The sequence below is a fragment of the Rhipicephalus microplus genome, chromosome X (genome assembly GCF_043290135.1).
Source record: "Rhipicephalus microplus isolate Deutch F79 chromosome X, USDA_Rmic, whole genome shotgun sequence".
NCBI lineage: Eukaryota > Metazoa > Arthropoda > Arachnida > Ixodida > Ixodidae > Rhipicephalus > Rhipicephalus microplus.
In genome coordinates this window covers 454,639,783-454,661,121 of record NC_134710.1, presented here as the reverse complement: position 1 = coordinate 454,661,121, position 21,339 = coordinate 454,639,783, and the positions used below count along the sequence as shown (strand labels likewise).

Sequence of the window (21,339 nt, the reverse complement as noted above, 5' to 3'; positions counted from 1 at the left end):
GAACAATTCAAAATAATCTGGGTTCATCGTTTGCTCTGCCGGCTAGCTTGCGACTTTAAGGGTTATGTTTTTTAGCAATACCTGGTCTTAATTTTGCTGCAAACATGGGGAAATGACGGGCCTTGTTGCTGCCACCAAAAAAAAAAAAAAAAATGCTGTCATGATCAACTGAAATGTGCACCTGCTGAGAACAAGACATCTTCAATGCAACACAGCGCTGACATGCGGGCAGCATGTCCCCAGCTCCTCGCTGCGTCAGCATGTCATGATGCGACCGTTCCCCTATTTTTTTCTGGTAAAATAGGAATTTATTAATGGCTAGAATGATGGAACTCGCAATGTGTATTGGCTAGAAAAAATTATCGTTGAAACTTATTGACAAAGATGTGTGGCAGCTTGGGCTAGTTGGTATGGCATGACGATAGATATAGCGCGAGAACAAAACGACGACACAGAGACAAGAAGGATGTCTTTCGTGTCCTTCTTGTCTCTGTGTTGTCGTTTTGTTCTCCCGCTATAACCATCGTTTTCGACAAACTTGGTTTTCGAAGTAGGCGTTGCAGTTAAGAACTCTGCCAGCAGTTCAAGGGCACGAATTGCTAGAAGAACTGGCAATCGAAGGTTTGCATACATCGTGAATTCTGCAAAACTGCCCTATAATATCTTTTTTTTACAATCCCAGGAAAAATGGGCATAATCCGCTGACCTTGTGAGAACCATGCATTATGCTGCCCGCGTGTCAGCACTGTGTTGCAGTGAAGCACGCGTTTTTCAATAGGTGTGCATTTTTTAACCACGAGACCTTTTTTTTTTTTTTTCGCTGGAAGTAGTGAGCCTAGAGTGCTTGAGCTGCCACTTACTTCGCTACGTACCATTACGGATTTGCGGCAAAGTCGGGATCGGGAACTAGCACATGGCACCAAAGTTTTCGAATTAACCGGGCTGGTGCTAATTTGCTCAGTCTTACATTGCAAAATACGGGACCACGGAAATATTTCAAATGAATGGGGGACACAAGTCTCAGACAGCCAAAAATCGCGAAAAAATCTACTTTTTGAAGCTGCCATTTCCAGAATTTATACTTATTTTGGCACTTATCTGAGAAGTTTCTAGCTTCTCACATCATTATTTCTGTCGCAAAATCAATTTATAACACCTTTGTGAGATGAATGTGAGTGCAAATCAACGCTTAAATTGTGCTTTTTTGGCGCCAAACCGTTGCCGTTGCACACGAGCTATCGTGGTCATCTTGGTCTCGTTTGGAAGGGACGTTCTTCATCTTCGATTTCCCACCACTGCTGGCTCGCTTTTCTCATTGGTTTTTCAGCAAAAAGGCATAATCAAAAAGTACTAGCTCGCAATTCTATTGGCTGCTTGGGGCAAGTGACAAGACTTAGGTATCCAATTGGCTAAGTGGTGTTTCCGGCGTCTGCTTCACCATTGTGACGCGCACGGCGGGCATGCACCGTTTTGTCATGGTGCTGTCGACTGCCTGCTGCAGTGAAGTAGTTCCGCGTGACACGAATTTGTGAAGCGAGTGTGGCGATGGTTCGTTGGCCTTGAACTTCAGAAAGAGCCCCGCTACGGCTCAGGACAACGAGGATAACGAACTCCGGTGATTGCGGAGTCACTGGTGTAGGCCTAACTCACGTATGAGCTCGTCAGTTGTCGACAATGTCACTGACAGCGGCCGTGTTGTTCAGCTTCATCAGTTAAAGGACGGCAAGTAAAAAGCAGAAGTGAAGCTACGAGAAATATCAATCATTACAGCCATGGCACAGAAGTGCAGTCTAATCGCTAAACGCGCCGATGCCGCGGTTCCCCCCCCCCACGCCTGGCGAAATTACGTTTGTGTTTAACTGTGTGATGGGTCACCAGAGTGGACTACGCCGCGTGTTGACACACAACAGAAAATGACTCTCTTCGCGGTGAACGTGCGCGCTGCCCACGCAATGGAAGCTACTGGCAACAGGTAGACTGCTTTTAACGACTTGTTCGCAACTATGTCGCGGTCTCCACTCGAAAACGGGGCAGTATTACGTGAAAAGGAAACGAACACCTCGGCACTCATGTAGCCTTGAAATTGATGAGCGAGTGCACGGGTTTGTTCTGAGACACCTGCAACTCAATCTGGACAAGCCGGAAAACATCGCTGTGTCATACAAAAGATCGCGGATGATGAATGCAGATTCGCACATCGGCGTCAGTATACTAACCGAATTGATAAGCGGCCTTGTTGGCAGACGAGCACACAGCAACTTGCAGCAGGACTTGATGAAACGACATGCTCATGCAATCAGTTCGATTACATGCCCGGTGTATAATAACTGACCAAAAGTATGTGTGCCTTGATATTTTTTTACTCAATAAGGCTGGATAATGTTTTAAACATTTTTTCTCACTTTCTCAGAACACAGTTTTTGATCACTTTCCTTGTTTCCTTCTTCAGTAAAAGCGAATCTAGGACAGCTAGAGCTATAATTATTTTTGTACAATGTAGTTAAATGTGCACACAAGGCAACTCTGATGCTGAGATTCGATTTTTAATGTGCAGCTCAATTTTTTAAAATTTTTATTACAATTTTTTTTTGTTTTTGGTTACATGCAGACAGTGAACCTTATTGTGCTGTACTTTGAGAGGTAGTTGTTCAATTTTCAATCGAGTTGCAGGGTTGCCCTTCCTAGGCTTTTTAGTATCCGTATATGTGTTAATGACTAGAAAATTTATGTACATAAATATTCATTGTTTAAGCAAGAAATATAATGTATTTACTAATTATCTCAGAAAATAATTAACCTGCATAAAATATATATCTGGATAGGTAAAATAATCTCAGGAGACTGACCAAGGCTGTGCGTTTTCACCTAATTTGATGAAGACTCACGTTATCATTAAAATCCATGTCCCCCCTTAAGCAGGATTTCGAAATAACCGTGTTGAAATTAATGAGCTTTTACTGTATTTCTCTTTCTGGTCTTGTTTCGAGTCCGACGTGCTTAAAAAACATAGTCAAAAACTCATTCAAAGCACTACGCATTCTAAGATGTCTGATTGAGGGTATGACAATGATAGCTTTTTTATTTGCTACACATCTTTTTTTACTTCTCATTTTTCATGAGGCTACTGTGTGACAGGCCATGAGCCTGTGTGCAGCGTGTCAAATGGCTAATTATCAAAAGGCCACCATGAAAAAGCAATATTGTCATGCCCTGGACTGTACTGCAAAAGAATATAAAACAAAAGATGGAACTGAAATAGACGCAGTGGTTGCTGAGAAATGAGTGGACCAAGGGAAGCAGGAAGCAAGAAAAATCGTTTTGAAAAAATGGCTTTTGAAGGTGTACCAACTATATTCCATCATCAATAGGTATAGGGGTCGTAATCTTTCGAGTCCTTTGCAATGTAGTTTCTTGAATGAACTGCCTTCAATTTGAGCTGCCTAGATTGGCTAAAACACAAAAAGAATATGAGGTTCGGTGTGTTCTATGATGTCAAACCTCTTGCACATGTGCTCTTTGATCTGTTGTGCTTCTGTTCCCCTTTTTTTCTTAAAATCATTTTTCGACTACAAAGAACATGTTGCAGGGATTTTAAACTAAGTTTATTACACAAAGTGGTGAAATATACATGACAGATTTTCAGATGTTGTGATCTGATTGGGCGATATATTGTTACACTTTGCAAGCTGTCTTGTATTGATGCTATTACTAACAAAATCAGCATTCTCGATTGTACTTGACCATTTAAGGGGGGACGCGGCCCTTGAAAACCGAAAAATCTCGGAAAAGTCGGTTTTTGAAAAACCACATTTTTGGGTTGTATGTCTCATAAACTACCTATTCTGTAATTATCAGCACCTAATTCAACCGCAAAGTGCAAAAAAAATACTATTTTCGAGGCCGCCGCGGTGTCCAAAACGGGCGCAAATCCCGAAATCAAACCAAACTTCGCGCGCTCGCCATTCCCGGACCATGCGGTCGTCCCGCGCCATCGTGGTGTTGTTTTGACCGTGAATTCTTTCTCTCTCGTTCGCCGCCTTGCAAAATGGCGTCGGCAGCACAGTTGAGACGCTATTGGCGTTTTTCCGCGATGCGATGCGGAGCGCTGATTGGCTAGAGCAGCGCATTCATATCTCACGGGAGAAAGCGTGCCCGCCATTGGCTGCTGTGCAGCAGCGGGGGCGGTCGCTCCTCTCGATGGCGTGTCCAGCGCGCTCGCTTCGTTGTTGCTCTCTGCTCCGTCTGCCTCGACAGACGTCTGCTTACGAGCCGCTCTTCGCCTTGTGCTATCTTTTCGATCATTTTCTCTCGTTTTTTTTTTCTTTTTGCACTAGTTCTGTGCCTTTCGTCTTTGTTATTGCGGGCGATGCTGGCAATGAAGCCGAAGTCAGTGCGGAAGTCCGGTGCGCGGAGGCCCGCTATGCGGCTTGTACGATCATCGAAATTCCGCTATTCTGCTGCGGGTGCCGACTGCGTAGACGCTTGCAGCGACGGAACTGTGTTGTCGGCTGTCGCCAGTCGAGAATCCGACACATCGAGTGTACGGCTGAAGCCGCAAATGCACCGAGTGTTTCCGAGATCGCCGAGCTCGACACGTGCTCCGAATCGATGCCATCCAGTGTGACACCGAGTGCTTCTGATATCGCCGGACCCAGCACTTCGTCTGAATCGGTTCCATCGAGCGTGACACCGAGTGCTTCTGATATCGCCGGACCCAGCACTTTGTCTGAATCGGTGCCGCCATCGAGCGTGAGTGGACCGTCGCTTAATCTGCGGACGCGTTTCCTAACGAAGGAAGAAATCGATGCGAATGCGAAACGTCGTGACGCCGTTCGCGCTGAACTCGAGTCTACGCCGGCGACGCGGAAGAAATTTCAACTGATGCAGCCGGCTCTTGCACCTGCACAAGTGAGGGCGAACATTTTTCGCTCGTTCAAATGAACATCTTTAACGTCGTGCTCAGCCGCACAGTGTGCAAAGAATGTTTGAAAGGTGCTATGACTGTCCGAGAGAGCACCAAGCTTGGACTTGCAACAAAACTTGAAGTCGTGTGCGCCTCTTGTGGCACCGCCGATAAATTATGGACATCACCCCGCAAAAAGGACACGCAGGCCTTCGATGTAAATGTCCGCGCCATAATGGCTATAAAGCAAATAGGCAAGGGGCAAACAGCTCTTAATGACTTTTGGGCTGCCATGAACGTCTCTTACAGAGGTCTTCACCACAAGACGTTTCAAAAGCACTTGAAAGAGACGTTCAGGAAGCCAGAGGCCACCGCTTTGGAGAAGTTTTATGCTGATTCTGCCACAGCAGTGATCAAAACATATAAAGAAATGGACCCCAGCTTCTGCAAGGACATCACCGTAGTGTACGCTGGCACATGGCATAAGCGGGGTCACACATCACACATCGGAGTGGGATCGGTAATTGACTTCTTTACAGGCCTCATCTTGGATGCTGTAGTCCTTTCAAACCACTGCCTTGGATGCCAAACAGGGCCCAAACCCGGAGATGCAGCATACGAAAGCTGGCAGAAGCACCACATTTGCCAGAAAAACACAGACGCAAAATCGGGAAGCATGGAAGTGGAGGCAGGCTTGACTCTCTTTGGGCGGTCTGTATCCAAGCATGGCCTGCGGTACACCACTCTTGTGTCCGACGGAGACAGCCGTACCTTCGCTGCCCTCACAGAAGAGAATGTGTACGGGCTAGTGCCAATTGTAAAAGAAGAATGTCTGAACCATGTTCAGAAAAGGATTGGAAGTGCTCTTCGAAACATTGTGCAGAAAAGTGATAAGCCACTGAGTGGGAAGGGGAAGCTGACTAAAGCCCTCATTGAAAAGCTGACAGGATATTATGGTTGGGCCCTGAGAAACAATTCAACTGACCTAACAGCCATGCAGCGTGCAGTGATGGCAACATATCACCACGTCACATCGACTGACCAGGACCCTCACCATGAACTTTGCCCAGAGGGGGCTCAATCGTGGTGCCGCCATAGAGCTGCAGAGGCAAAGCGTGAGCCACAGCCAAAACATAAACACAGCCTACCGGACTATGTCGCTGCAGCTATGCTGCCCATCTACGAAAGACTGTCACAAAAGTCGCTTCTTCAGCGCTGCCTGTGAGCGAAGACGCAAAATGCATCAGAATCATTCCACTCCATTCTGTGGTCTCTGATGCCGAAGGAACAACACTCATCCTTGATCGCAATAGAAACAGCACTGCATGAAGCAGTGCTGCGCTACAATGCCGGCTGCTGCTAAGCAACCCAAGTGATATCGGACTCCATTGGACTTCAACCAGGTCATCTGGCCATCCAGCGAGCTCACGAAAAAGAAGATGGAGGCCAGGCAAAAGAAGAAAAGAGTGCGCCAGGACACTTCTAGCTACTGTGCTGGAGCTTTTTGAAGAAAACACGTGTTTTGAACTTTCTCGGCCTGTTTTCTCAGAACGGATTTTTTTGCTAGTTGGGGTGCTGAGGAAAGCAAGAACTCGAAAACCGTTCATCAGATTTGTGTGCCGTTTTTTTTATTCTGTTCCTGAATGACCTTGCAAGGGCATAACAAGCTCCTTTTTTTGAAAATTGGTGCTGTTAATTTATAATAAACAATTAATTTTTGATGAATCTGGTCATTACTGGTTACATCAAATTCAAAGTTGCGTGAAAATTTTGGGGGGGGGGGGGGGAATAAAAAAAAACAGCCTTGTAGCGCCCTGGGATAGCTATCAAGGAATGACCACAATGAATTTCAGCTTTCTATCATGTCCTGGGATTTCTCACGACTCTTCCTCAGGCACCCATGTGAAGCACCCAGTTAAACCTCAATAACTCTGGAACTAAGAAACACAGCTTCGTGAAACTTAGCAGTTGTGCTAAGTTTCACGAAGTTGTGCTAAGTTATTGTAGTGAACAACCCCTGAAAGTTTCATCCAGATATCTTAAAAATTAAAAAAGTTTGGTCTCCAGGGTAGCCTCCCCCCTTAACCATATTTATTGGATACTTAGAAAAGGGTGGCCCTCATCATGACAGTCCATCCCTTCCTTCCAAAATAACAGGCTGTTATGGCCAAGACTTTAGAATAGGAATTTGAGCAGCTTCGATTACATGAAAAGTGGTCAGATATATTACTAGCTCATCTCTCTGCTTGCCTCAGATCATCTGTAAATCTCGCCCTTGATATATTTCATCGTTCACCTGGTCACGGAGAGCATAATCTGCGAATCTTTCATTATTTCAGAATATTCACGAAAGCTTGTGGCGATTCCAAGCACGGCCCCAAGCGCACTTAATATTGCATCGTCAGTGCTTTATTTCACCTCGATATGCTAGGCTGCAGAGTTAAAGGGGGTGCTTTCATCTCCCTCCTCCATCAATTCCTATGGGGAAGTTTTTGATAAGAATGTCTTATGTGTTCATCTTGGCTGTATTGTAGTACAGTCGAATATTGATAATTCGAACTCAAATCAGGGCCCAAAAATTAGTTTCAATTAAAAAAAGTTCGAATTAATGAAAGATAAATAAACGGGGGGCTCTCCATGCAGTGGCGCATGTGCATTGAGCTAACACACGAGGGGGAAGTTCCAGAAGACTTACATTCACAAATCACAGGACATCCATCATTAATTGAAGCAATTAGTGGTGCACGTCTGCACACCTTTGCCTTGCAGCGAGTCAATCAATTTCGCACGCAGCTTGCAAAGCATTTATACTGCGGCTTTAGCATTCTCCTGGCAAGAGAAGTGGCGTGCGGAAATGTCCAGCACCGACACTTTCTAAAGACGATGACAACGACTGCGTAGCGGAGCCTCCCGGAGTCTCCCGCTCTCCGCTATGCAGCACCAGCTTGGCCAGCACGTGACGAGAAAGGAGTAGCGTCTCCACGCGAAGAGAAGCAGATCGGCATTTGAGAGACAACCAACATTCCACGGCAGCATTTTTTTTTCTCTATTCGCGCGCATCGTTGAAAAGAGAAGGATTACGTGGCAGGTAAGGAAATGGGGGAAGCGTGAGAGAACCCCACCCCTTCAAGGCGCAGCAGAGCCATGCTCCCGCAAGGGGCAAGGGCTGCAGAAGATAGTGTCTTTCCTTCAACGACACATTTATTCAACCCAGCGACAGCTTTCTTTTTTTCACCTCTCTCTCTTCGCGCGCGGCATTGGGAGGAGAAGGATCTTTACTTGGTAGGGACGGAAAAGGGAGAAGCGTTATGCGGGCGCGTCGCAGATCGGCATTTGAAAGAGAGCAAACATCCCACCGCAGATTTGAGAGAGAGCAAACATGCCACCGCAGCCTTTTCTTTCTTTTTCATTTTCTCCGCAGGTAGCGTTGAAGTGTCGCAAGTGCCGCCGCGGGATTGGGCGGGGTGCTGAGAGCATTTTCGGAGTGCGGTATGTTCGAATTAACCGTCGAAAGTGCTTGGGCGTTCAAATTACCTAGCGTTTTCGCTCATTGGAATAGTCGTAGCTTTGACGAGACCTCATCGTGAGTTTGGATAAACCGGAAGTTTGAATTAAGCGTGCCCGCAGGTCGCGGGTTCGTATCCCAGCTGCGGCGGCTGCATTTTCGATGGAGGCGGAAATGTTGTAGGCCCGTGTGCTCAGATTTGGGTGCACGTTAAAGAACCCCCGGTGGTCAAAATTTCCGGAGCCCTCCACTACGGCGTCTCTCATGATCATATGGTGGTTTTGGGACAATAAACCCCACAAATCAATGAATTAAGCGTGTTCGAATGAATGAGATTCCACTGTAACAGCATGGCAACTGTAGGAAGAGAGAACATGGACAGGAAAGAGCGCTGTTTTATCTCTTTCAAGAATGATTTCCTTACTCATTTGCAACCACTCATACTGCATTTACTGCCGTACTTAGGTCTGCAGTATATTTATTGAAATTAAATAAATAAAAAAAGACTGATAAGACATGCGCTGCTTGGGCCTTGCAGCCAACGGTATTTTTTTTAACCACCCAACTGCCTGTTTTAGCGAAGCTCAGATTTTCATCGCGCCTTATACTCGGGACATTTTTTTTAAATGGTTCCTTGAATGGAATAAGACACTGTTTTTGCTTTGTAAGGGCAGAGATAGTGAACATGTCTACATAATTTGTTGTTGAAGATTTCCTGAGATAACTGCAGTTTATGTACGTTGAACCTTCAAATGCAGTTTTCTCAGCTTTGCGTCTTTTTTTAGGCAACCTCACCAGGCTTACGCAACTTTTTATAAATTTCTTGTTGCAGTTTAAGTGAATATTTTATCATCGAACTCATATTTGAACTGTGGAGCTATGGTGCTTTTGTACTGCTAAAGTGGACATATGAAATTTTGTGAACAATAATGTGAGTTACTTGTATTTCAAAATTGTGGAGCATTGATGATTGCCGGATGATGCATCTCAACAGCAATAGAAATAGTATCAGACCCATGGTTAGAGCCTCTTTGTAAAGAACCAAGAAATATGGATGCTAAGTGTCTTAATGACCCGTAAGAAATTACCTGATGAGACTTGATTTACTTTCCTGCAACGTGAGAACTAATTTAGCTAAAAAAGTCACAGCTTTGCCGCAGAGGCGAAGCAATGAACTCGATAGCAACAAATTGGAAGGTCACACGCAGAATGGCAAGCAGATCGAAACATGCCCCACGTTTTTCACGCACAAATGGCACACGAAGTGTACTCACCATGCAGGAAGGAAAAACTAAGGAGAGGCCATGTCGCCATATTCGTGAAGTCGCTGCATCGCAAACACCCATACTGCCTCCTAGCGGAAAAGCAGATAAACACTTCGCCATTTCCGGCGAGCAGCCACCGCAGTGGCCTTGGGAGCGGCTCCGGCGGAGTAGTAGGTGTTCTCTGCCGGCGGGGAGTCAATTCACGAGAACTAGTCTTTTCCGTGTTTTTTTAGGAAAGCTGTGCGATGCCCAGCTGTAGTGTGTACTCGGTGTGAATCGCATGCACTGCTGGATGTACCTGGTGGCACTTTTGAAGTATGTTTGCTTCACTGTCGATCAATTTTCAGAATTTGTGTCATTCATACGGAAAGACAATAAACGTTTCTTGTTAACGGACTAAGTGTGTATGTATTGTATGGTGTGCGCTAGCTTCATGATAGTTGTGAGTGCACTGGAATCACATACTTTACGTGCACGATCGCGTATACAATACGATGGTGCCTTCTTATCGACGTGAAGTACATCAAGTACGAAGCTGGCATTGCACAGAATAGCTACGAAGCAAGCTCTCAAAATCGTGCATTGCCACACTGGTACAAAATATGAGTAAAGAACTGCTAATCGGCCCGTAGATAGGGAAATATGGCTTAGAGAGAGAAAAAAAAAAGGCCTTATGGCGAGCAGAATGCTTAAGCCACTGCCGGGTGAGTTCAAATACGAGGATGTAAGGGCTGAATAATTTTAATTATGGCACGTACTGGTGCTTTCTATGATGTTGCACAAAAACACTCCATGAAGTATTTCAGCACACCACACTCAGGCCTGCCACGCACGAACAGTCTGGGAAAGGTGTGCTCACAACATTTTACTGCATGCTAACCATACAATCCGCCTCAACTTTACGCCGGGACTAACGTCCGTGCAGAAGCGGACCAGCGCTGAGAGCACGCCGCGGAGCGTCTGCTGTTTTGCTTGCCCTATGCCGGTTTGTTTGCCCCATAAATTTGACGTCACCGCCACAATTCTCGCAATGCATAGGGATACGATAGGGCCTCTCATCAGTTTTTCCTTCCTCCATGGTACTCAGAGGTACAGATAAACGCGAATAAGTGTCTCAATTGTTACTTCATTGTGTCTGAAAAGCACGCACTCTTCACAATCGGAGACTGCGCTGATTGCAGTGACCTTTGTGCACACAGTAACTACAACATAATCATTCCAGGTAAAGCCCAAGCCAGCCAAAATGTACGATCCTCCCCTCCTCCCCACTGCTAGATAACGACACACAAGAGATTGTCCCCTCCTCTCCGCCGGCCAAAGTACGCGTGAGAGATGAGAGCCGCCGTGCACTCATAGCACCATCTTCCTGATAAGGCTGAAAACATGATAGTCACACCCCCCCCCCCCCCCCCCCCCCCCGAGATGCCCGCCAGCAGGGTAAAGTGGTAGATATGAATAGCTTGCCGTTTAACATTCAAGGAGGTGCCCCTCGGTGGCTCAGTGGTTAACGCTTCGCATTCGTCTTTTTTTCTAGATTTTTCTCCGTCTTGCGTTTTCATATATATAGATATGTATACATATACACTGCATGACATCGACGCCGACGGCGAAATACAGCCGGGAGTGTCCATATAATTGCTATCGCAATAAAACTTGGTATATAGACTTTATACAAAATTGCTGCCATCTGTCGGCTGTGTGCATAGCCCCCATGTACACAGTTGACAGATGGCAGCATAGCCCGCATTAGAAGCTCAGTGCAGTGCATTACGCACAGTCTGTGTACGTATGTCCACGTATGTTTACGTACACCTACCAACGTGAGGCGTGTATTGGCTCATAATCGCAATGCCGACGTAATGCTGCATCCCTTGCTGTGCACAGAGAGGAACTCTGAATACTGTAGAGAAAAAGGTAAGCCGCTAACTTTGTCCCTTGTTACTTTTTAAAGCTTATGATGTATCCAAAGTGTGCGGCTACTGCTTTCGAATCACGTGTTTTGCTTTGGCGTGCAGCAATTTGTGGGAAAACGAATACAAATGGGGTTTCGCGTTTTGCTTGCTTATAAAGGAGAACGCAAACACGTGTTTCAGGAGCAGTGGCCGCACATGCTGGATACGTCATAGGCTTGCAAAAATAACAAAAGGCAAAGTTGACGGCTGCTGACCCGCAGGTCGCGGGATCGCGGCGGCTGCATTTCCAATGGAGGCGGAAATGTTGTAGGCTCATGTGCTCAGATTTGAGTGCACGTTAAAGAACCCCTGCTTGTTGAAATTTCATGAGCCCTTCACTACGGCATCTCTCATAATGATACGGTGGTTTTGGGATGTTGAACCCCACATATCAATCAGTTTATGGCTCACCTTTTTTCCTTCAGCATTTTGAGTTCCTCTCTGTGTGCAGCAAGAGACGCAGCAATACTTGGGCATTGCGGTTATCAGCCAACACATGCCTCACATCGATACGCCTGAAAGATACGTACACGTAAGCACACGCGGACCGTGCATATTGCGCCGCGCTGAGCCTTTAGCATGGTGGCTATGCACACGATGGCCGACATATGGCAGCAATTTTGCATACTCGGTCTATTAGCAGGCTGAAGAAATACTAAATGCACAAATGCCTAATTTTGTTTTGATATCTCATTAAAAATTTCCATTTTTAGGACCAGTGTCTCTCAGTAGATGGAGGTTTGAGTGTCATATTTTATGCAGTAATTGTGTTCATTCATTGGCTTTTTAATGGCATCGCTCGTGGTGCATTAAGCCTCTGCTGACTTCTTTATTTGCAGGTGCTATTGATGTGGTCCTAACGTCGTCCGCTGCCGCTCTCATGCAACAGGTGGGTACCGTTGTGTGTGAATGATACAGTCGAACCCCTTTATAAGAAACACTGATATAATAGACACCAGCAGTGGGCCTACTGTAAAATACGAGTTGATAGGAAAATAGCACCCTGTATATAAGAGACATCTCATATAGAAGGCAAGAATTGCTGTCCAGAGTGTTATAATGCGTCGACACGACGATGCCTGTACTGAATAGGACAGCATCTAGTTGACAAGCAAAAACAGAATCGTTTATTCCTCCCACTTGGAAGTGTGTATATAGCAACTAAAGGGGGGAAGGTCAAGGGTAAGATAGCAAGCACAAAGGCATGCGCCACTAGCACTTGGAGATGAGTTCTATAGGACTGACGTTACTTTCCAACATCTCTCTTCCTTTTTTTCGCTGTAGAGTAGAGTGCCGCAGGGCTTGGGGTAGTGTTTCGGGTATGGCTGTGGTAGTGTTGCTAGTTGTGGCTTCAGGGTGAACTTCGTTACCTACTGCATCATTCCTCTGTTCAACTGACGGCGTCGACGACTGTTAATGGTCGCTAGAAGTGCCTGCTTCTGATGCTTCCTTCTCTGGTCCTAGATCTGAGCCCAGCGTTGGAATCAAAAAGTCCCACTTCCGCAACTGGTCGACGTGTCATCTCACTATACCGTTTGGCATTCGCTCTCCAACCATCCGAGAGCCAGCAGTGGACTCGACAGTTCCTAGCGTTCATCGTTCCCCCGTTCTGAAGTTCCGAGCATACGCAGCTGCGCTAGGTGATGGCAGAGGCCATTCATCGGCATCATTGGTGGATCCTGCGTATACAGGCGGAATTACGCGTCGAAACGGGCTCTTATTTGTTACGCAGAGAGAAGTTCAGATGGCGATTTCCCAGAGGTATTGGGAGTCCTCCTGTAATTGAAAGGCAGCTTGTTCAGGTTATCTTTCAACCGTGCCCCTCCTAACTTCTTTAGGCCATCTATAATGGTCCTGACTGCTCTTTCTGCCAAATCGTTCGACTGAGGATGATAAACAGCCATGCGCAGGTGCGTTGTGTTGTTCATCTTAACAAAAGTCAAGAACATGTCACTGGTAAGCTGCACCCTGTTGTCAGAGACGTTTGTTCGTGGCACGCCTAATCGGCAGAATATAGCACGCAAACAGCTGATTGTGATCACAGTGTTGGCTTGTCTGAGCAGCACGGCTTTGATCTACTTGCTGTGTGCGTCGACAACCACAAGAATCATGCTTCCTGCAATAGGACCAGCATAATCAATATGCACTCTTGACCATTTCTAATATAGCATGCAAACAGCTGACTGTGATCACAGTGTTGGCTTGTCTGAGCAGCACGGCTTTGATCTACTTGCTGTGTGCGTCGACAACCACAAGAATCATGCTTCCTGCAATAGGACCAGCATAATCAATATGCACTCTTGACCATTTCTCTGTTGTTGCGGGCCAATTCATTGGTATTGCTGATGTCGCCATCGGCATGTTTTGAGCACAGTTGTGACATAATGAAGCAACTCGCTCTATATCGCGGCCTAACGCTGGTCACCAAAATGATGATCTTGTGACCGCTTTCATAGCAGACTCTCCCTGATGCGTCTTATGCAAAAGGTATAAGATACGACGTTGCGCCTCCGTCGGAACGACTACTCAACGGCCCCAGTACAACAAGCCGTGAGCCATTGACAGCCCCGATTTCTTCTCCGTGAAAGGTTTCATGTTCGCATTCACACCTTTTTCGTTTGACGGCCAGCCGTCTTTCATGAATTCTATCACTTCACTCAGGAGTGAGTCACCTGTCGTAAACTGCTTTAGTTCTTCAACTGACACAGTTTTCTCGTTGAAACCAACCAAAGCTAGTACGTAGCCTGGTGGATCTGCTTCGGGAGGTTCCAGATCTGTGGTGTGTTTCGGCAATCAACTGAGGGCGTCAGCTTTCAACAGCTGCTTACGGGGAGAATATTCCAGTGGGTAGCGGAACCCACCCAAGTACAGCGCCCAGCATTGTATTCTGGTGGCAGCCAAGGTTGGACTTGCTTGGTCCGCCCTCAGCAGGCTCACCAATGGTTGATAATTCATCACTAAAATTAATTCTCGACCTACTAGGTAGTCTCGAAATTTGCACACTCCAAACACAAGAGGCTTTGCATTCTAATTTTGAATAATTCTTTTCCCCCTTTGTCCAAGTCCTAGATCGGAAACCGATGGGTATGTTGATTTTTCCGAATGTACGGAAAAGCACGGCCCCTATTCCCTCTTGCGAGGCGTCACATTCCAACTTGAGGGGTCTCTTGGGATCATGGTGGGCAAGCATAGCTGCATTTTGAAGGCATTGTTTCGCCTTACGGAAAGCTGCTTCTTACTCCTGGCCCCAAAACCAAGATGTGTTGTATTTCAAATTTTCTCACTTGTGCTAATTTCAGTCAGAAATAGAGGTCACGTTGCCGACCTCCAGTTTCAGTCGTCAATTAATCTAAGCACGCAGACTATGTACCCTTAAATCACGGTAACCTAACCACGCTAACCTTAATCCCATTAAGTCAGGGCACTTGTGTGACGCGATCGACCAGATAAAGTAATGAAACTGTGCGCCCATTGGTCTGCTGGCCGTAATGAATACCTATCGGCGAGATGACGTTGCGACAGCCATGAACGCTTTGCCAGAAATATGAACTTCCTAGTCAGCCAAAGCGGCTATGGCATGTTAGCGACTAGAGCTGTGAGTGCATACCGCGTTTTTGGTGTGTGAACAGATTTGACATGCTGCGTACGCTGCCGTTGCCGGCGACCACGTTGGTCGCCATAGCAATCGCACATAAAACATTTTTCTGTTTTGAAGTAGCGTTAGTTGCGTCGTCCTGGCGATAGATATCTGATGCTGTTGCCGGACCAACGGGCCTGCGCCGCTGTTACTTTAACTGGTAGAACGCGCCTTACAAGTGAGCGTAGATGTTTTGCCCTAAACCTAACTCCCATCGTGAAAAAAAGAGGGGGGGGGGGGGGGTTCGAAAATTTATTAGCCTTGTTCTAATCTATGCAGAACTCTGCTTAAACCTTCGCCGCAATACACTGGTGTCCTGTGGAAAAGCGTATCATGATTTGAAAAGGGCTGTTAGCATTACTCACGGGACAGCAAATTTTGTTCAATTACTCATGCGTGTATACCACCACATAATTGTGAGGACTAGTATGATCGCTGATGTCTGAAACGTTACTGGCAATCATTCGGAGCAGTGTATGACACTTCTACCGCCCTAAAAAAACAAAAAAGACAAAACTGCTCAAGTTTTTTTTTTCTTTGGCACCCCTACACCTCAGTTTCACGAATCCCTTGAATTTCGAGGTTGCCAGCTTTACAGATCTATATTTTAATTTACCGATTCTGCAAAGGATTTGACAGTCGCCGCAAGTGCTAATGTGAACTTTATCATTGTTCGCTCAGTGGGGTAGATAAAAATACTAGTTTTATTGAAACAGTAGTGCTCATGTTTACTTAGCATGATTTAGGTGATGTTTGATGGCTTAAACATACTTTTTTTTTTCTAAAAGTAAGCCTTCTTTGCTCCGAATGTGATCCATCATGATAAAAAATGATCTTTTATTTCCCGAAACCCGCTACAAATTTGAATTTAATGCTCCAAAAGTACGATCCTGCTGCTCCAAAAATTGCTGCAATTTTTATTTAGGCTGTTGCACCCCTGTGTCAGGTGTCAAGCTACAAAAGTGCAGTTTTTGTGCATTTTGCCTAATTGGAAGTTTGTCTAATTCAAGGTTTTGCTGTTCGCGTGAAGTTTCTATCAACGGGAGTCTACTATATTTGGAATCATTATAAGTATGTTAGACTCTACTAAAAAATTTGTTGTCTAGTTTGTATCCATGAGTACTCGAACTCTATGTCATTGACTCTGAAAGGGTTAATGAACCTGGCCGGTGTGACTTGAGTGGCGTATGTGTTATGTGCTTGCTCTGAATTAACATCGCATTGTCTGCAGGATGAGAGCCCTGGAGATTTATACTCTGAGCTGGCCGTGCTGGCCGAACACACTGCCACGTCAGACATAGGAGCTACGATCCGGTTGCAGGACTTGGACTGAAACTTTGCTCAAGCCGATCCCTCCCTCTGTAATTGTGCATTTTAATAAAAGGCTTTGTTTGGTTTTGTGACCTTCACTGGTTTTCTTGCTTATTTAGAAGACTGCTTTTCTTTATTTCTTCCCTACAGTGCCCCATGGCCATGTTAACCCATTGACAGGGGTTTGAAACTGCTTTGGAGACCAGCTTCGTTAATGGACCCACTGCGCCATTGAGCTGCTCTAGCATTTTCTTTGTGAGAGAGAATAAACTTATTTGAGCAAATGCATGGTGCGCCCAAGGTGGGCGACCTCCTTATTCCAGGTAGCCGCGGGCCTTCGCCATCTCTCTGCTCTTCGGTTAACGCAGTGGCTCCAGGGCTTTGTCTGCATCTCTATACCATATAGAATAGTGTTTCTCTGACATCACAGTGCTTGCAGTTGTACAAGCACTCGGTTGGTGAGATGCGGTGAAGAAGCGTACCGTAAACGTAGGTCTTAGTAGCTTCCTGAGGATTACTGCCTCTTCCTGAGTCAGGCTGGTGTGAGCTGGCGGATAAATTCTTCGATTTATCCTGTAGTGCTGCAGTATATTATACTTTTTAGGTGCATCTTCTTTCCTTCTCAGCGCGTGCTGTGGGATGGCCCGGTGAACATGAGCTCGGGCAAAAGCATTGACTGCCTCATTTCCCATCAGGGGCTCGTGACCTGGAGTCCAAATGATGTACGTGTCTGGGAGATTCGTCTTGACTGCAGTGGCGAGAATTTCTAAGGCTTGCTTGGAAATTCTTCCTTTCTGAAACTGTCGACAAGCTGCTTGCGAATCGGTTAGAAGTTGCAGTTATTTAGATGTTGGTGTCATGCAAGGAGTAATCATGGAATAATCTACAGTAAATCAGAGATAACACGTAGAAGGGAATGTCAGTGCTTGTGTCAGTTTTTTATGTTGCGTCCTTATTTCACGAACAACCGCCAAGTAGCCCAAGGTGTGAATTTGCTTCAACGTAAAATACCTTCATTTTTATGGCCAAAATCGAAAGCTGTTTTTAGCAATGTGTTGTAAATTGTGCATCATGTATTGTGGTTTGTTTTTTTCCGTCCCTTTCTTTTGCGATGTAGACAAACCATATCGTATGGCATCCTCGATTTAGACGAAGCAGCTAGGATGTTGTGCAGATACCATCTGGATGGAGACCACAGGAGGTGCCTTTGGAAAAATTATTTAAGGTTATCACTAGAGACCAAATCATAAGCAAATGCCCATTTTGTTTCTTGCGTTCCTATCACACCACTTTAATATATGAGCATGAATTAGCCATTTAAAAGACAATTTCTAGTGTGTTTATAGTTCCTATGAATGCCTATTTGTAACGTTTGTGCCTAAAATCCTATAGGGGCCTATAAATGCCCATTTTTAAAATCGGTGCACATGTGGAAGCTACTTAACCTCAAATTTTGCTTTCAAGTTCAGTTGAAGACTGGCATTCATGTTACCAGGCAAATATAGGTGAGCTGAGGCATGCTCACGAAGGCTCCCGGCAGCTCATGGCGTGCGTTCGCCGAATAATTTACTGATGATTGAAAACGACAGGCTCACTGTAAATTGACAAAATAAGTAAAAAGAAGACCCCCCACGTCTCCATTAGTTCTCACGGCGTGGTCCTTTGGAAACAAACATTTTGTCACATTAACCATATCATCGAAGACGCTGAGAACTAACATAAATGTAGATGAAGTAATAAATTAAAAAAACGCCGATGACGGTGAATATTATTAGGGCACAACTAAAAAGAGCAGTGGAGGGCAAGAAAATTGGCCCTGCAGATCCCATGATTGCTTCTAAGCATGCTTGTCAATTTTCCCCGCCCACCATTCACATGTGTTCGTTGACAGCTGTGCATTTGAACCGCACGCGTGCGTGTTATTAATGTTCTGCGGCTCGTTTTATACAAAGTCTGGGAATTCTCACGGGGTTAGCACACCACAACAACAGGTGACTTCCTCCCCGTGTCCGTGTTCGCGTCTTTCAGAATGGATACGTAACCACTAGCTCTGTTACCTGAAGCTTTGTCAGGTCATACCCCATCCTAAGAAAATCACAGCATATCCACGGAGTGAATGATGATGAGTGGGGCGAAGTGCTCGTCAGCCCGTCTGTGCTTCCGTCCGTCCGTTCGTTCATTCTTGCTTCCGTCCGTCCGCGTGTCTATGCATGCGTCCGTACGTCTGTCTGTGCGTCCGCCCGTGAGTCCGTACATCTATATGCCTGTCTGTCTCTTCGTGCGTCCTTCCGTGCGTCTATCCATCCGTCTGCTAGTCTGTCTGTTCGTCCGTCCGCGCGTCCATCTATAGTGAACACTCCAAGTACCATCCTCCCATCTCGCATCCCCTGTGGCACATACCCACTCTAGAGCCGGTATGTGCCACCGGTGGCTATGCACTGCATACATACATACAAGGAATGGACAGACCCACGCCTTAAGGAGCCTCGCCCCTAAATAAAGAACTTTATGACAAGTGGGAAGCACGCACGTTGCACACAAGAAAAAATTCCGCCATATCCACGAAGTGAATGATGATGAGTGGGCGAAGCTCCGGAGGTAAACCTGGTAAACCATGAATCCTCTGTACATTTTGCCCACTCGATTTTATTACATCGCTCCCCCTAGCGTACGTCGCCGCACTAAATCGAACGATTGCCTTCAACCAATGACACGCGCCATATGTGACATCATTCCTATTTTATAAGATCTCGCGTCTTTCATCAACTACAAGTACCGCTTTCTAGTTTATAACATCTTGCATCTTTTCATCATCAGCTACAAGTACCACCATCTAGCAAACACTACAAGAACTAAACGAGAGGTGGCTACATACAGGAGACGGTACCGCCATCTAGTGAACACTGCAAGAACTAAACTAGAGGTGGCTACATACAGGCTACAGGGGACGCACAGCCCACGCCCTAAGGAGCTTCGCCCCTAAAACACGCGGTGGGAAAAGCGCAGGAAATGCGGGGTACCAGCAGACGACTCAACCCGGCATCCTATGAGTGACGTCATGACATAGGTTACGCCGCGCTATGTCCTCCAGGCCAATAGCTAGCTACTCATGACGTATAAACTCAGACAATCCCGTTTCGTCCGTCGTCAAACCCTTTCCGCGAGACGCATCTGGTATACACATATACCCCGGGTGGGTATGTGCCACAGGTGTGCAGCATAACTGCGACTCGGCCTTTTTGGAACATACTCGTATTAATCTTGATGTTTTTGCACCCCTTTGTGTTTCTTATCTTAGTCCCCCTGTGCTTGCGCAAAAACACCCAAGAGAAACAAATATGATGTGCCACAGGTAACTGACAGTTTATATCTACCTGGGAATCGTGACTATAGACATTGGTCATCTTAAGGTGAGAGCATTAGGAAAAAGCTGACATTGGCCGCTTTGATCCAACCAATGCAAATAATAAATGTCAGGGTCCCAGCAAGAACCGAATTCCAGCATTCTACGTGGCGATCAAGTACAGAGCAACGCCGGTTCCGGAGATACTTTTCAAATAGACTTCAATGTTCGTAAACGTCAAGTGTGGTTGCAACTTGCAGTGCTGGCCGTGCTATTCTTTCAATAAACATTACAACTATACTCATTCGGTGCAGCTATCACTCCCACGTTTAAATTCACATATATAACCAATAACCATGGCATATATAACCATGGCAGCAGAGGCGGCAGCGAAGCTCGAGGACTAAAACGCTACACATCTTTCACGCAGGGCTGTGGAATATTTCGTTCCGGCATCGTGCGGCGGTTTGGATGCGCTGATATCAGCCCAGCTATCTACATCTACTTCAAGAAAGGCCCTTCCACGTCAGCCCTCGTGTGATTGTGACGCTGCCTGGACCATCGACTTGCATTGGTTCCTCAACCCCGACGGAAAACTACAAATTGACTGAACAACGCCCCCGTCCTTCACATGGCAGCAGAGGCGGCAGCGAAGCTCGAGGACTAAAACGCTACACATCTTTCACGCAGGGCTGTGGAATATTTCGTTCCGGCATCGTGCGGCGGTTTGGATGCGCTGATATCAGCCCAGCTATCTACATCTACTTCAAGAAAGGCCCTTCCACGTCAGCCCTCGTGTGATTGTGACGCTGCCTGGACCATCGACTTGCATTGGTTCCTCAACCCTGACTGAAAACTACAAATTGACTGAACAACGCCCCCGTCCTTCACATGGCAGCAGAGGCGGCAGCGAAGCTCGAGGACTAAAACGCTACACATCTTTCACGCAGGTTTGTGCCCAAATTCCTGCTTGTTTCTTAAATTTTCGCCTGTTTCGTTTTGCTGCTGCTGGTGCTGCCACAAGTGTTCTGTTGTCTGTATTGATTCATTGAGACATGGCGAAAGAGATAAGAGCACTTTTCGAGGAACTTAAGCGTGAATTACGGGCTGAATTTAAAGGCTTCAAGGAAGCACTCGAGCGAGACTTTCGCAATGAGCTGAGGGAAATTAAGTCCTCTGTAGCTTCCTTAAATACTGATTGTGAAGAAGTAAAGGCTGAAAATGTAAAGCTCAAGGCGACCAACGCTATGCTAGAGGCCACGTGCGCTGATCTTGCTCAAAAGGTGAAAGATCATGAGAGTAGGCTGCTACACCTTGAGCAGTATTCTCGTAATGCAAATGTGGAGCTCAAAGGTATCCCGTACAACGCCACTGAAAACCTTATAAATACAGTGATCAAAGTTGGCGAGAAAGTAGGTGTACC

General features: G+C 46.0%; 2 protein-coding genes across 3 annotated transcripts in view; both read left to right on the top strand.

The window, feature by feature from the left end:
* The window catches only part of LOC119160858 (uncharacterized), a 119,572-nt gene extending 102,907 nt beyond the window's left edge, over positions 1-16,665 (top strand). For both annotated transcript variants that reach the window (XM_037413126.2, XM_037413125.2), the window contains 2 exons: positions 12,465-12,514; positions 16,494-16,665. In XM_037413126.2, coding sequence (XP_037269023.1) covers positions 12,465-12,514; positions 16,494-16,595 — 152 coding nt within the window. In that variant the 3' untranslated portion in view covers positions 16,596-16,665. The remainder of the gene's footprint in view (positions 1-12,464; positions 12,515-16,493) is intronic.
* A 3,489-nt stretch (positions 16,666-20,154) lies between these two features.
* LOC119161682 (uncharacterized) overlaps positions 20,155-21,339 on the top strand; it is a 207,592-nt gene continuing 206,407 nt past the window's right edge. The window contains exon 1 of the mRNA XM_037414229.2: positions 20,155-20,866. The gene's annotated coding sequence lies outside the window, so the exon portion shown is untranslated. The remainder of the gene's footprint in view (positions 20,867-21,339) is intronic.